This window comes from Populus euphratica, unplaced genomic scaffold (genome assembly GCF_000495115.2).
Source record: "Populus euphratica unplaced genomic scaffold, PopEup_1.0 scaffold182.1, whole genome shotgun sequence".
In the NCBI taxonomy this organism is placed as follows: Eukaryota; Viridiplantae; Streptophyta; class Magnoliopsida; order Malpighiales; family Salicaceae; genus Populus; species Populus euphratica.
The window spans coordinates 370,724-387,406 of NW_011500063.1; the positions used below are offsets into that span (position 1 = coordinate 370,724).

Below are 16,683 nucleotides of genomic sequence, written 5' to 3' on the forward strand. Positions count from 1 at the left end.
TGAGATATCTGCTTTCTTCCTCTCTTCGTTGCTCTTTCAAGAAAATTTGTACTAGTTTCTTTATTTCATCTTCTGTGCTTCAAGCATGGATGGAAATAACAAGGTAAGAGCTTATTATTCTGATCGAGATCTCACCCTTCTCATGGAAAGAGGATCACAATTCTTCTCTCAAGGCTACTATGCTGATGCTACTAATTACTTCAGGCATGCTCGTGATGCCAGGTAAGGTTTCTTCTCTGTTCTTATTCTTTAGGTTTCTTCATGCCTTCCTTTTTAAGTTATTTTATGTATTTAGTATATCTGCTTGCTTAGTTGTAGTATTTGTTTTCTTGTTGTTTGTTTGCTGAGAAAGTGGGTGCTGCGCGTGAGATTGTGTGTCTTTTGGGTTCTTGTCCTTTAAGTTTCAACTTACCAAAATTTCTTGCATTGGTTAAACTAAGCTATTAACGGGGCAAAATTCTATGTGAATAGTCTGCTATGTGCGAACTCTTCTATTTATTGTTTGACCTTTCTTTATCCAGCATTCAAATTCATGGTGAATCTTCTTTAAAATGCGCCATTACCCGCTATAGCCATGGCCTTTCCTTGTTGTGCCAAGTTCCAGTTCCAGAAAATGATTCAATGGCTTTTCTACCAAAGGAAGTCGATTACTATGAAGGATCAGTACTTCCACTTCCTAGTTCTGCTTTCGGGACATATAGAGGTTAGTGCTTGCCCTTGTAAATATCATTTAGTTCTTACCTTCTCATGATCAATGTATTAAAAAGCACACACATCTATGTGCGCGCTTGCTTGCTTTAGTATAATCCGTTTTTCTGGTTCTTAAATTGATCCAAGTTCATGATCTCTTATTATAGACTCTGGACATCAAGTCTTAGTACTGCTCTCTCTGGTTATAGCGGCCAGCAATCTTTTCAAGTTTTTGTCAGATTTTCATTAGAGAGGTAGATGTAGCAAAAGCCCTCTATGAGTATAAAATTAATGAATTCTGAAGTATCAATTGAATGTAATTTGACAGGAAAGGATGAAGAGTCCTTGCATGTTCCAAACCTATCATAGAATTTTGTTAGAAAGTGCATGATGTCTCATCAGCTTACATTTTGTGGCTATTGAAGTTCAGTTAGGTAGATTTTTCCATTAAAAGAATCAGCAGCATAACTCCTCTGGTTATGTCAAATTTGTCTGGAAAAACTAACTCCTTAGGTTTATGTTCTTGTTCATGATCAAAGGAGTAATGGAGGAGAATTACGTAAGAATTTTAGAGGTTGCGAAGGGAGAACTAAATCTTGCATGGTCGCTTATGGAATATCGAATAGACGACTACTTACTGAAAGGAAACGTACTGTCCGCCCTGGGGGAGGTTGCATTCAGAAGAGGTTTGCTTTTGCTTTCGCATTATCTTCTTTTCACGAGAAAACTTTTATCTGCAATATGCTGAAGGAAAATATTGATTAAATCACATTTCCTGCTCTACATTTTGAAGGGGAGTCAAACCCTCAGCGTTACTATTTCGAAGCATCGTCCATTTTCGATTCTTGGCTTGGTGAAAACAGTAAGCGAGTAGCGGATATGTATCCATTTCCAGTTAATTTGGTGTAGAGTCTCATTGACAATTATCTTATGTGCTACTGTTTTCATCTATATCAAATGTCACACCTGCGTTCTAATTGATCACATCCTTGCATCAGAATCTAGATATGTGAAACTATTAATCTGCCTGGAGGGTAGCGACGACAGTAAAGCCCATGCACAGGGTTGTAAGGCTTATTTAATATATGATGCTTTACACAAGAAGCTATTATCTGAAATAGATTCGGTGACACGGTTAGCAAATGAGAGAAGAGGATTAAGTTCTGTAACACTAACGGATCCCTTTATTCAGATAAAGAAAGATGAAGCCACACAGCTGCGTAGGAACTTACAAAAACTGGCTCACAAGGCAAGTTCTTATGAGACACATTCTCTATTTGTACTCTTTACAGGACAAGTAAGCTGAATCTTCTGTCTTTCTATTTTTGAAGCTTCAACGTTTGGGTTTAGGCTCATACGTCTCACTACCCCAGGAAAGAACTCGGGTCACTCCAGCTGGTCACAGACGCGCAAGAGAAACAGTCGAAATTAACACAAATCTTGAACTCTGAGAAACATTTTGATAACTAAAAACTGATCAGCCAATTGATTCTCTGAAACTTTCTTTGTTTGGTTAGATGTGGATACGGTTTCGTGGAATCCCAATGTAAGCAATGTCAGATTTTTCACATTTTTAGCCGTGGGAATTCAACTGTCACCCAGAACTTTTAATAAATCTGTCCCTGCATAAATCATTGGTTTATGGAATTTATAATGTGCTGCTTCTTGCTCGGTGGATAATTTTCTCTTTTCTTATTGGAAAAGGGAAAAAACAAAACTCTGAAAATAGAAAATAGATTGTGATTGCAGATCAAAAAACAAATTCAGGGGGATTTTTTATACTCGATAGGAAAATTGTCATCTGAAATGATCAGTGTAACATCTCTATTAAGACTTCATCTCAAAGCAATCACGAAACGTAGGTCTTATTACAGGCCTTAGAAGATGCAGGACACATCACCCTTCTTTTCCATTATCTTTAAGGATATTACCCCTCTTACTCTGTTGTTTGATGTAGCCTGGCTGCTCTTGGCCTTTCGACCTTTGTTGCTGGGTAGGGTGGCTTGCTCAGCTTCTGTTGGAGACTTTATCTAGACAAGCGTGGGTCATGTTGATGGCCTCTAGGCGCTTCATTTTTTAGGCATATGGCTTCATTTATTTAGGGATGATAATTTTACGTTAACCCAGTGGAAACCGACCCAAACCACCCCAAATGAATAGGAATTTCATAGCCCTGATGGAAAATAAATAAATAGCCTCAAAATTATAAAAAAAAATACACTAATATAAACCTACTTATATACTAAATAGTTTTAAATTATAGTTTTCGAGTACAGATTTCGGGTTTGGATTACGATCAAGTTTAAATTATAAATACATGATGGGTACCTCAAACCTAATTAAATCGGGTTCTTGAATAAAAAATTCATAACCATTTAGATTTAGGCCAAGTTTAGATAACTATTTCATGTTCAAGTTTAAATATATATAATATAAAACCTTATCCATGGTATTCATCGCCATACCTACATTTATTGTAATCCTTTGCTACATCACTTTATGGTTGGTTTGATGGTGCATAAAATAAATAAATAAAATTCATAGTCAATTAAAAATATCTAAATGGCTGGAAGCCCAAACATCTTTTAGAGATGATGGTTTCGTATTTTTGGACCTTGATTGAGCATCTCTACCCCGCACACATATTAATATATCTTTGAGTTTTAAAAAGTTAAAGCAAACATTGCACAACAAAGCATATCACTAATTAGTATTCTTAACGCAGACCAAATTCTTTATGTTGAATAAGATCATCTATTTCTGAACTAATGGCACAACAAAGCATTATAATCAATAATAAGTACAAATATTTTCACCAATACAGTGTATTAGCCAACAACTAATTTGCAACTCAACACATCATGAGGTACATATAACTCCAATTATTGTAAGATAAGTTGATATTCAAGTTCAAGTCATTAAAATTCATTTAAGAGATTCACATCAATTCAACAATAACATATTCCTTTCATTTTTCATTCTTTTTTTTTTATATTACTACTACATTTATTGATTTAAGTATTAAAAGGTTCTCTTTTCCAATAAAAAACTTGTTTCATAAAAAAACTCTTGAAAATCATCTTGTCAATCCATTAGACAAGTAAAAAGTCTAGTTACTAGGAGCACTTATCAAATTCATCATTCCATCCGCTTGTTCAATAGATCAAGCCCAATCATTCCACAACCCAAGATTGCAATCCATGGAAAGCCCAATCTAACTTATAGTTTTCATGACATCATCAATTCATAACAACTTCTTATTCCTAGAAGTGGCAATGACTATATTAACTAATGTCATGAAGGGTTTTTAATACGTAAGTGATGATTTAACATTACTATATAAGAATCAAGACAAACTATGTAAATAATCTAAAAAATATTTTTTTATAGAACATTTAAATAGGTTTATACTCAAGAGAAGATTTGATTGTGCAAAATTAGATTATCATTTTAAAACTGCAATAACAAGAGATCCAACTATTGGATCATGTTCAAATTTTTCCATATGATTCAAGAAGTATCTCTGATACTAAAATTATATTGATTGTCAGATTGTCAAATTTTTTAAAGTCAAATTCTGAAGTAAATGCTTATGTTAAGGCCAAATTTGTTATTTTTAGTTATTGTTTTTTGTTGGATTCTATGTTTTAATTTGAATTTTTGTTTAATTTTCTTTGTGTTTTTGAATTCCTAACTATTTCCAAATAGATGTAAAGTTTTTTAATCTATTTAAAGATCTTGTAAAGTTATTGAGAAGATAACCACAATATTTTCTAGAGAATAAAATTATGAATTCATGATTCATATATGCAATTCTCTTTGCTCATTAAATCTTTTATGTTTTTTAGTAGTTTTGTATTGTTGTTATCCTATTTAACTTTATTCTGCATCATTAATATTATTTGATGACATCTTTTTAAAAAAATTATTGGTAAAAGGTTTACAATGGGCAATTCTTTAGACTATATAAAATGCTAGAGATATGATTATGATGTTTTAATCAATCGAGTAATTACCCTTCCATATCCCTCATTCTTAACATTCAACACAAGTCCTATCATTATTTTATGTTTAATCTAAAAAATTAAGACTTTATATTATATTAAAAAATTATTTCAATTCAAATAATTAAATTATTGTGTGAGTTATCAATAATAATTTTATATTACTATGCTATCCCTCTCTTTTTGTTGCTCTTTTACTAGTTTCTTTATTTCATTTTCTTAACTTCAAAAATGGATGATAACAGCAATAAAGGGGGTTTATTCTGATCAAGCTCTCACCCAATTCATGGCGCAAGGATCGCTCTTCTCCAGTTATGGCTACTATGTTGAAGCTGCTAGTTGTTCGAGCAAGCTCGCGAAGCCTGGTTAAGTTTGCTTGCTTCGAGTGTCTTGTCGCTACTTAGGCTTCCTTGTGGCTTTCTTGAATCTATTCTTTTTCAGTACACAACACTACTTACCTGCATTGAATTTAATCCAAGATTTCAATCTTGGGACATAACTCTATAAGAATAATCTTTGTTTATTCAGAATTCAATTAGCCAATGCATTTCTTTTTAAAATAAGCTCCTGCATGTGCTCTATAAATGTGCTCTTATCATCCCTGTCGAATTACCAGTTCCGGAGGATGATCCAATGACTCTTCTACCGAAGGAAGTTGATTTTCTTTTCAAAAATATATTCCAAACTAAGGGGTCGAAAACGAGTTCTGAAAATAGATACGAAGCAGATGAGGTACGTAAATGGCCATTTTACAAGATGGAAACTAAATCATGCGAGCGAGGTGATCAATTCTTGATGTGAAATTGGTGATACAGGCAAGAAATAACAGGAGTCTCTGGATGTGAAGAAGTCTGATCAAAGCAAAGCCTTGAAACAAACCTCTGCAATCCTTCTTCTATATATCGAAATTGCACTCCTTTCTCTCAACGTTGAAGCTAGAGCTGCATGCTTCATAATCTAGCTGAGCATCGACTGCTGGAAATGGAGCGTGGCTATGATAATTCAACGTTATATAAAAATCATCATCGCATCCAAATGTTTGTGCTGTGCCAATTGATTCTGCTTAGTCGTGCCGCTACTGATACGATATGGTTAAGGTAGACGGATGTAGTAGCAATACAACAACGAATCCACGATTTTTTTTTTAAAAAAAAGAACTTCATATTGATAAACAAAAAAAATTAATAATTCTAATTGATCTAATTATTAAAGAATTAATGTAATTTAATAACTTAAACTATAACGTAAAATTTTAATATATAATTTATATAATTATCTAATGTACATAAATCTGTATCTTCTTCATCTTCTTGATAACACGGCTGGCCAGCAATTAAGGATTATCAAGCTAGTGTTCCTGCCTGCTTAAACGTTACTAACAGCCAAAGATTCTTCCCGCCCAGAACCCTCTCTATAACGAATAACCTTCCTTGCCCATCCATCATACTGAGATATCTGCTTTCTTTCTCTCTTCGTTGCTCTTTCAAGAAAATTTGTACTAGTTTCTTTGTTTCATATTCTGCGCTTCAAGCATGGATGGAAATAACAGTGTAAGAGGTTATTCTGATCGAGATCTCACCCGTCGCGTGGAGCTAGGATCACTATTCTTCACTCAAGGCAACTATTCTGATGCTGGTAGTTGCTTCAGGGATGCTCGTGATGCCAGGTAAGGTTTCTTTTCTTTGTGCTTCTCGTTACTCTTGAGGTTTCTTTATGCCTTCCTTTATGAGTTCTTTTATATTTAACCCTTCTTTATTCAGCATTCAAATTCATGGTGAATCTTCTTTAGAATGCGCCATTACCAGCTATAGCCATGGCCTTTCCTTGCTGTGACAAGTTCCAGTTCCGGTAAATGATCCGATGGCTCTTGTACCAAAGGAAGTTGATTACTATGAAGGTTCAGTACTTCCATTTCCTAGTAAAGCTTTCGGGACATATAGAGGTTAGTACTTGCCCTTGAAAATATCATTTAATTCTTACCTTCTCATGATCAATGTATTAAAACACACGCATAAGTGCGCTTGCTTGCTTTAGTAATCCGTTTTTCTGGTTCTAAAATTGATCCAAGTTCATGATCTCTTATTATAGACTCTGGACATCAAGTCTTAGTACTGCTCTCTCTGGTTATAGCGGCCAGCAATCTTTTCAAGTTTTTGTCAGATTTTCATTAGAGAGGTAGATGTAGCAAAAGCCCTCTATGAGTATAAAATTAATGAATTCTGAAGTATCAATTGAATGTAATTTGACAGGAAAGGATGAAGAGTCCTTGCATGTTCCAAACCTATCATAGAATTTTGTTAGAAAGTGCATGATGTCTCATCAGCTTACATTTTGTGGCTATTGAAGTTCAGTTAGGTAGATTTTTCCATTAAAAGAATTAGCACAACTCCTCTGGTTATGTCAAATTTGTCTGGAAAAACCAACTCCTTAGGTTTATGTTCTTGTTCATGATCAAAGGAGTAATGGAGGAGAATTACGTAAGAATTCCAGAGGTTGCAAAGGGAGAACTAAATCTTGCATGCATGGTCGCTTATGGAATATCGAATAGACAACTACTTGCTGAAAGGAAACGTACTGTCTTCCCTGGGGGAGGTTGCATTCAGAAGAGGTTTGCCTTTGCTTTCGCATTATCTTCTTTTTACCCCTGATTTAATCAATATGCTAAAGGAATATATTGATTAAATCACACTTCCTGCTCTACATTTTGAAGGGGAGTCAAATCCTCAGCGTTACTATTTCGAAGCCTCGTCCATTTTCGATACTTGGCTTGGAGAATACAGTAAGCCAGGAGCGGATATGTATCCATTTCCGGTTTGGTGTATAATCTCATTAACAATTACCTTATGTGTTACCATTTCCATCTATCTCAAATGTCCCGCCTGCGTTCTAATTGATCACATCCTTGCATCAGAATCTAGATATGTGAAACTATTAATCTGCCTGGAAGGTAGTGACGAGAGTAAAGCCCTTGCACATGGTTATAAGGCTTATTTAATATACGATGCTCTACACAAGAAGCTATTATCTGAAATAGATTCGGTGACACGGACAGCAAATCAGAGAAGAGGATCAAGTTCTGTAAGACGAACGGATCCCTTTATTCAGCTAAAGAAAGATGCAGCCAACCAGATGCATGATATCATAACGGAGCTGGCAATCAAGGCAAGTTCTTATGAGAGACAAATTCTCTATTTGTATTGGTTACATGACAAGTCAGCTGAATCACTTGTCTTTTCATTTTTGAAGATTCAACAGAAAGGCTCATTCCTCTCACTAGTCCGGGAAATAACTTCGGGCTCTCCTGCTGGTCGCACAGACGCGCAAGAGGAACAGTCGAAATTAACACAAATCTTGAACTCTGAGGAACATATTGATGACTAAAAACTGACCCGCCAATTGATTCTCTGAAACTTGCTTTGTGTGGTTAGATGCGGGTATGGTTTCATAGAATCCCACTGTGAGCAATGGCAGTTCAGCCATGGGATTTCAACTGGTTATGACAATATCGATATAATGCAGACGAGGTACATGGCCATGCTACAAGATGCAAAGTGGAAACTAAATCAGGCGAGATGATCAATTTTGGATGTGAAATTGGTGATACAAACAAGAATGGACAAGAGTCCCTGGATGTGAGAATTTTGATCAAAGCAAAGCCTTGGCACAAACCTCTGGAATCCTTCTATCGAAATTGCACTCGTTTCTCTCAACGTTGAAGCTAGAGCTGCTTTATAATCTAGTTGAGCATCGACTGCTAGAAATGGAAGCATAGCCATGATAATCAATGTTATAAGAAGGAAAAATTATCATCGCCATCCTCTTATTTGGTTTTTATTTCGCTTTGCAACTAGTTTTTCAAAAACTACACCTTGATGTAAAGTAGATTTTAAAATTTAATGAAATGAATATAATGCGATTAGAATGTAATCATTACTATACTGCTCATTTTTTCTTTTCAACCTTACCTTCTCTTCTCTCTCGCGCTCTCTCCGTCACATTTTCTATCAAACACAAATCCAAAAAGAAGAAATCAAAAACAAATCCATCATTTTATACAAAATCAAACAAAATTTTTTCTTATCTGTCACATTCTCTTATTGAAAATGAGATTCCCAAAGGTATAATAGCTCTAAACAATTTGATTTTTTTTGTTCAATCAAAAATTTCTCTCAGGGTGTTTGAACAATAAATTTAGAAACATAAATTGGAATGAACATACAAAGAACCTATTATAGAGGAAATCAGACCACAAAATGCTGTGCATTGCAGAAGTAAAACTTGCATCTTGGCCATCAAGTGTCTATCTTTTTCGCTTTACTAGCGCCCCATATACATCTTCAATAAACCCGGTACTTTCGCTGCGTATTTATTCACATAATTCACCAAGAATTTCTTGTTGCTGATTGTTAGCAACCACCCAATTCTCCTGTCCTCCTCAATCAGCTTCTTGGAAGCCAAAACATCATACTTAGGACAAAGCTTTTAGCAGTTGAATACAAAAGAAACTTGGGATTGACAATTATGGTCTTCTCAAAGCATACCAATACAAGTGGATATTGCTTAAAAGCTCCCATAATCTCCTCTCCACCAATTTAAACCAACAAGTCTAGCATTTATAAAGACAAGAGCTTTGGGTGAACGCCCGGATCCTTAACACCAATGACCGACTAAAATTCATGCAATAATAACCATGAAAAACGCTTGATAGCTGCGAAAATTCTCAATAAAGGAGAGAATCTTACCATCATTTTTCAAAAATACAGGATTTTGATACGATAAGGTAGACGCAGAAGCTAGCCCAAAAAAGCCATTCGCACTCGTGATGAGGAGCAAACAAAATTGGGTTGAAATCCATGTGGGCTTCCCTTACAATCTGCTCTATCAATTTGTTTGCCTTAAAATCTAATCTTGATCTTCTGTGAAACTGAAAGATTAGATTGTAAGGGAAGTCCACTTGGATTTCATGAGCTGATGAGGAGCCATCAGCAGATGATGGTGATGAAAATGTAGAAGCAGCCAGCAGCGGACGACGACGACGAAGGCTTATCGCAAACAAAATAAGTGGAGGAAACTAGAAATAAGCTTTTGAGGTAGCCGTCTTACGAAGGGAACCTCAATTGGGCCAGACTTAAAAATAAGAGGGCTGAGCATAAGATTCCTTTTCAAATCATTTAACCCTCCTTGGATTGACCAGCTGGGTGGATCTGGATATTCCAGCTCAATGCTTCCATGATTTACTTTGAATTTCAACCCTAGATTAAGGAGCTGGGTCACCGGGCTGGTTGCCGGACTGGATTTAATAACGCTGCTTAATGGACCTCCTTGGAAACTAAAATGATTTTTTTCTTCTCATTAATTCATATTATTTTATAAAGATCTTCGTTTTTGTGTTATTTCCTTCGAGATTATTTGTCTGTTCCATCTTTTTCCTTGAGATGTTATGTGGAACTTTCTCTAATTTGGTTTTGTGAAACTTTCCTGAGAATACAGAGGAAAGCTGAAATGCAGATTGATGGAGTCGGAAATATAATTGTTAAAGAGAAGGCTGAGCATCCTGGGTCAGGCCCAGGGCTAGCTGCAGCTCACCAGCAGGCTTGTGGCGAGCTAGGCCCTTTCGGCCTAAGCCCTTTTTTGGCACCTCAGAAATATAATTGTTTCAACATTTTTTTTTTTTTAGTTTACTGGGAAAAATTTACTATTTTAAATGAACTCATAGAGCAATTATTGATAATTACTCGAGAAGTATTATAAATTCTCTTCAAAACTAAAGGTATATTTTATATTTGTTTTTCTTTATAATTTTGGTTTTTTTCCTTCGAGTAATATGAGAAAATAAGAGAGTGCGAGAGCACATACTTTTAACATTTAGCTATAAAAACAATCACAATAAAATAGACAAGTTTTTATTTTTTTTAAATGATATAAATTTATGTAGAATTATTTTAAAAATATATTTATTTTTATATTATTATTTTTGTTCTACAACCAAATACATTTTTATCTTTTTTTTTCTTTTTTTGCCCTATGATGCTATTTAAACACAAACTAACAACCTATTTGGAAGATCAATGTTTGACAAAAAAATTACAATATTTATCTTAAAAAATAACTCTCACCGATATTATAAAAAGTTACCCCCCTTATATTTTTAAAATGCATTTATGATGTTGTATGATAATAAAGTAAAAATTAATTAAGAATAAAATAACCTCAAAATAAATAAATAAAAATTCAAAGTTTAATTTTTATAAAATAAATGTTGAAAGATTAAATTAAAAAAATTAAATTAATAAAAAAAACTCATGATAAAAAAATTAAATTAATAAAAAAAACTCATGACAGCATAGATCAAATAACTAATTGGCACTAATTAAAATTTAATTTTGTTACCATGATGTTAGTGTTGGACAAAATTGTTTAAAATAGAATCAATGGTTAAATATGAAATTTTTAACATGAAATATTAACAAGATTCAAAAAGAATTTAAGATTTTCTTGTAGTTTATTCAACGAAAAATTAAAAAATTATAAATAAATCTTAGTAAATAGGTTTTTTTTCATTATTGATTTCTATAAAAATATATCGTTTTTGTTTGATTTCAATAATTAATATTTATTAAATACGATAAAAGAAGAAGGCATACATGTCATTTTAAAACTATTCGAAAGTTCAAAAATCAAGAAAGGGTTCTAGATAATTAATATACTAATTAACTAAATAATTAGGCACTCATGCATCGAGCTTCAATAAATCATTAGACAACGAGTCACTCAATTCAAAAAGTTGGATAAAAGTAGTTTTCAATACATATAATAAAGAAAGTTCAAATTAGTATAAAATATCATTAATGAAGCTTCACGATTAATACCAATTGATTAATTACTTGATTAAGCTGGGGCTTTGCTCATGAGGCATCGTCTTCCTTCCTTTTCTTTTTCTGATTTTGTATGAAATGATTTTGATAGTCCATGGTTTTCTTAAACCTTGCCCATTTAAAATGTATAGCAGGAAATTATAACTCAAAATAAAATTATATTTTTTTATGTTAAATTCTAGATTGAGTCATGATAGGCTCACGTCCAACTTTATGCTAAGTTAGGAACTCCTTTTAGGCTTTTACTTGACTTCATATTAAGCTATTAGAGGATTTGTGCCCAACCTCTAATTGGGTTAGAGATCTAAACGCGCTCAACTTCATATTAGACTGTAATGTGTTTATCACTAATTATTTTTGGGTATAATCACAAGCTGAACCCAATTTTTTCTATGCTCGGTGGATGATTTGAATCCAATGTTCTTCAGGTGGAGTACACAACACAACTGAAATGTTACTTCACACCGAACCTCTCATATCCTAAATCTGAATTAATAATTATGATATTTATCATAATCATGTTAAATATGAATAATCAGTCCATGCTTTCATTAATCAGATGTGATGATATGAGCAATAAGATAATATTATTTTTCTCTGAGAAAATTACATTTTTACTCTTTTTGTGTTGCATGAAACAGGTTAAGTTAGGTAATATAAAAGAGAGTAGAAATATATAAAAAGGGATTCAAAACCTTATACTCCGTGACAAAGACACATTTTCTATTTCTTTTTTTTCTTTAATTCTACATTTTCTTCCTCTTTCTCTTTTCTATCTTCATGAAAGCTTATTAATTCTTTCATCAATATCCTTTGTTACATAAAATATCTAGTTTTGATTTGATATTCGAAGGGTCCCATCAACACTTTTAGAAAACTTTATATAATTATTTATTTCAGAAGAGTTTCACAGCCTGAAGAAGATTCATTAAAAAAAAATCAGACTAATCTTAAAGTGAAGATTATAGAACATACTATAAATGATGTATAAGAATTCCTAGAATAATTCATTTTAGAAAATTCCTTGTAATTTTTATACTCTCGTCAAATTTTATTTTTATTTTAATAAAAATAACATATAAAATAGAAATCATATTCTTAGCCTCGCCTAACATTAGCAAATTGAATGAACTTCCTATTAATAAATGATGAATAAATTATCACCATTACGGCAACGAACATTCTTCTCTTAATTCAATTTTGACACGATTTCTGTTTCTAGAACATCAAGAAAAAAAATCACATGAGGCATGGTTCAATGTACCTTAACACCGAAGTCCACCTTGAAGCCAATAACACAACCCAACGGGATACCAATTATGAAAAAAATGTTGGGGGCATTAGTAAGGTATTAATAATGTATATTTATTAATTATATTTTATGAAATAAATATTATTTTCATTTAAAAAAGAATCTTAAGTACAAATATAAAGATTGTTCACATATATAAAAACTAAAAAAAATATTTCTTAAATATTTTTAAAAGCTCTATTTGTAATTTTAACCAAGATCCCATTTGCAATTATGAATGTTAATTCTTTGTGCTTTTGAGTGACGCAATGATGTGGCTTATCAGGAAAGAACTACACTCATATAATAATAATAGCATATTGGGTAGGTTATAATTTCTTTTGAAGATTTTTGGGTTCAAATAAAAATAAAATAAAGTCTGGGGTAATCGGATTAGACAGCTAGTTAATTAATTCTTAATCAAGTATAAAATAACGTATCAAATCTCCTCGTTAACCTTCTTCAAATCTCTAACCCCTTTTGCTACTGTTTTTGTTGGAATTCTTAAAGTGATACATTCCAGAACAGCAATATATTCTTCTTGCTAATTAACAATTATTACAATATCAGGTAAAAGTATAACTACAAAAACATAAGAAAATTGTGGCTATAAAAACATTTAAGAATAATAATAATAATAATAATAAAAGTAGATATGTATTAGATTTGGGTCATTTAATTTTTATTTTCTTAATCAAATATCATTATTAATTTTAAATTAAATTGAGTGAAAATTGATATCATATAACCAGTTTATTTTGATTTTTTTAAATAAAAAAAAATTATTTTATTTATTTTTTAATTTTAAAACGATGTCGTTTTAAAATTATTTGAGTTAACAAAAAAAACTACAAATAATATATATTTATAACAAAACTAAATTATGTAAGGAAATCACTATAAATCAAGATATATTTTATTGTTGATTGTAATTAAAATTTCACTTTTAACTTCTCATCTTTCATGAGTAGATAAATATTTTTTAATTTTTATTTTTTTCTCGTTTATTACTTTTTATTTTTCTTTTCTTGTAACTTTTTACAATTGATATTATAAAAAAAATAAAAATAAATTGAAAAAACATTTATTTAGGTTGGCATGATTGCCAAACCTATATCTCTAAATCTAAAATCATAACAAATTACTATATTTAAATGTTGATTTGATATAATTAATAAATTTAAGACGTTTTAAATTTAACAATTATATCAATTAATAACTTGTACTGTTATCCAAATAAATATAAACCTAATAATTAATCATATCCAAATAAGATGCAAGTGAACTTATAGGCTACCAAGACTCATTTAAATATTAAAGGGTTTATAAATCAAACTTTTAAGTAGCATTATGATAATTATTTATATTATTTATAAAGTGACCGGCAGCAACTCGTGTGACATCTACCAATTACTTTAACTAAATAAATAGGCACAAACCGGACCAAATGAAATTGGTACTCTTCATGCATCATGCTCTGACAAATCACTAGACAATGGGTCTCTCAATTCATGAAGTTTCAAATTTCCGTGGTCTAGAAATAGTTTTATGTGTAATAAAGAAAGGTTTAAATTATTATAAAATAACATTGATGAAGCTTTACCGTTAATCCCAAATGATTAATTACTTGATCACGCTGGAGCTCTGGTCACGAGACATCGTCGTCTATGGCTCATGATGTAACGTAAGAAGTTGACCACGTATTGGTCTTGTATATCCTTGTTTCCAAACAAGCCTTTCATCTCCTTAGCCTTCTCTCTGTAAATCTTTCCCTCTTCCTTCACCATTACCAATCTCAACGACTCAGCTACTGAGTCTCTCGTGAACGATCCATCAAACTCATCTCGTGGTATTGGATATCCTATTTTCTTCTCTTCGAAAACCCTTGAGTTTAACCCTTGTTCAGCCAAGAATGACAAGAGTATAAGAGCTCTCTCATGTTGAAGTGCTTCCACCACAGAACTCCAACCAGAGTGAGTCAAGAACCCACCAACCGAGTCATGAGCCAAGATCTTGAGCTGAGGAACCCAGCTAGTGAACACCAAGCCTCGCCCTCTGGTTCGATCCTCAAACCCTTCTGGTAGCTTAATCGCTTCATTGTCAGTTAAGCCTCGACGAGTCCTCAGCGCCCAAAAGAATGGCAGCCCAGACAACTCTAGCCCTAGAGCTATCTCGGTAAGCTCAACTTGACTTGGTTTTGCTTCACTTCCAAAAGCTACATAAACTACCGATCCTTTTTCTTGCTTGTCTAGCCAATCTTTCATTGACTTCCACATGCCACTACCTTCATCTCGGACGGCATCATCCTCGGTAGGGGCAAGTAGACCGACTGGTATAACTGGTTTCCCTATAAGCTCTTGAAATAAGTGCAACCATTCAGGTTCAAACTCCATGCAGCTCCTTATAGCCACCATCTGGCAGCATCTGAGCACCTCTTGCAGGCGGTAACTATCTGAAACGTCGGATGCATCACCTGTTATGGATTCAAAGATCCTCAAGATCTCGAATAATTTGAACCTAACCGTGGTAGGAAATGGAATCGACTTTGGAGGGACAGTAAAATGTTCAGGTTCTGTGCGATCCTCGATCAAAGATGCTGGTTTGAGAAAACACACTGCGGCTCCCAAAAATATACTAAAGAATGCATTTGGAATGCCAAGACCAGTGGCTATCTCTGGAAGCCAGTAAGGTGCAAAATCATAAAGAAGATAATCGATATCATGAGAAGTTGCAAGAAACCTGGTCATGGGCTCTTTAAGACCATCAAAGGCTACTTTAAGGTGTTGGACCTTGTTGTATGGGACATCGGTGGTGGCTTCATCGCCTTCGAGGAGATGGGCTGCATGAGGCAGTGGGAGTTTAACGAAATTTATCAGAGGGGATAAATATGGAGGGAGTTTTGGGAGGCGATCAATGTTTCGAGGAGTGGAGATGAATGTGATTTTGTGTCCCTTTTGAGCTATGAGTTTGGCTAGCTCCAAGTATGGGATCATGTGACCAAAGGCTAGCCATGGAAACATGGCAATATGAAGCTTAGAGTCGTCCGCCATTGATGTGAAATTCGGAGACTTGAGTTGTTAATCTGCCGTAAAGGATTTTTGATACTTATTTATTGGTTTTGATGGCTTCTTAGCTATTGTGTCTTCATCATTATTCATTTTTTTTTTAATTCATTCGAGGGTTGATATAGTTGTTAAATGATATACTTTTCTTGTCAACGAAGGACCTTAAGCATGATTTAAGAATAATTTATTGTTGGTTTAGCATTGTCAATAGAGAAAAATCATAAAAATCAATTGACGAACTATAAAAAGAAATTAATTGAAAGAATTCTGTCGCTAAAAGCATCTCCATCCATTCCAAACAGCTTTGTGATTGTTCAAAAATACTACTAAAATAATTTATCAAATTTTATAAATTACATAAGAAGAAAGGCATTCTAGAGCGTTTGTTTGTTATTATAGTAGTTGTGATTTGAAAAAAAAATTATTTTATAAAAAATATTTTTATTTGAAGTTGGTTTGATATTTATATATATTTGGTTAAAATTAAGGTTGAACAAAAAATATTTTAATGTGTTTGGTTAAAAATGCTTTTCAAATTGAAGTTATAAAATAATTTTAAAAAATATATTAATATTGATGATTTTTAATTTAAGTATTGTAGATTTAATTACTGCTATTATATCATGAATGAATGATACTTAATATAAAATATTTTTTATTATTTCATTAAACTATCTACAATTCCATCACGTATAAAATACATTCGACAAGGACTACACTTTCATTGGTTTTGTAAGTGCGCAACAATATCAAATAAA

At 32.9% G+C, this 16,683-nt stretch overlaps 3 protein-coding genes across 6 annotated transcripts; 2 read left to right on the plus strand and 1 right to left on the minus strand.

The window, feature by feature from the left end:
• Positions 1-23: 23 nt before the first annotated feature.
• Positions 24-6,527, plus strand: LOC105108135 (uncharacterized). The gene is made up of 8 exons (XM_011002326.1): positions 24-222; positions 522-703; positions 1,230-1,376; positions 1,484-1,552; positions 1,689-1,987; positions 2,648-2,730; positions 6,226-6,360; positions 6,455-6,527. The coding sequence occupies exons 1-8, from the start codon at positions 86-88 to the stop codon at positions 6,525-6,527; spliced, it is 1,125 nt and encodes a 374-aa protein (XP_011000628.1). The 5' UTR covers positions 24-85.
• LOC105108126 (uncharacterized) lies at positions 6,451-8,621 on the plus strand. Of its 4 annotated transcripts, none has more exons than XM_011002315.1 (4): positions 6,451-6,636; positions 7,152-7,302; positions 7,405-7,856; positions 7,941-8,621. In XM_011002315.1, the coding sequence occupies exons 2-4, from the start codon at positions 7,227-7,229 to the stop codon at positions 8,073-8,075; spliced, it is 663 nt and encodes a 220-aa protein (XP_011000617.1). In that variant the 5' UTR covers positions 6,451-6,636; positions 7,152-7,226; the 3' UTR covers positions 8,076-8,621. The 4 variants fall into 4 exon arrangements, with proteins under 4 accessions (XP_011000617.1, XP_011000618.1, XP_011000619.1 ...); XM_011002316.1 differs by having other exon boundaries at positions 7,950-8,621; XM_011002317.1 differs by having other exon boundaries at positions 7,405-7,492; positions 7,613-8,621.
• Positions 8,622-14,247: 5,626 nt separating this feature from the next.
• Positions 14,248-16,033, minus strand: LOC105108127 (UDP-glycosyltransferase 91A1-like). Its single transcript, XM_011002319.1, has one exon. The coding sequence runs from the start codon at positions 15,908-15,910 to the stop codon at positions 14,492-14,494; it is 1,419 nt and encodes a 472-aa protein (XP_011000621.1). The 5' UTR covers positions 15,911-16,033; the 3' UTR covers positions 14,248-14,491.
• Positions 16,034-16,683: the final 650 nt, after the last annotated feature.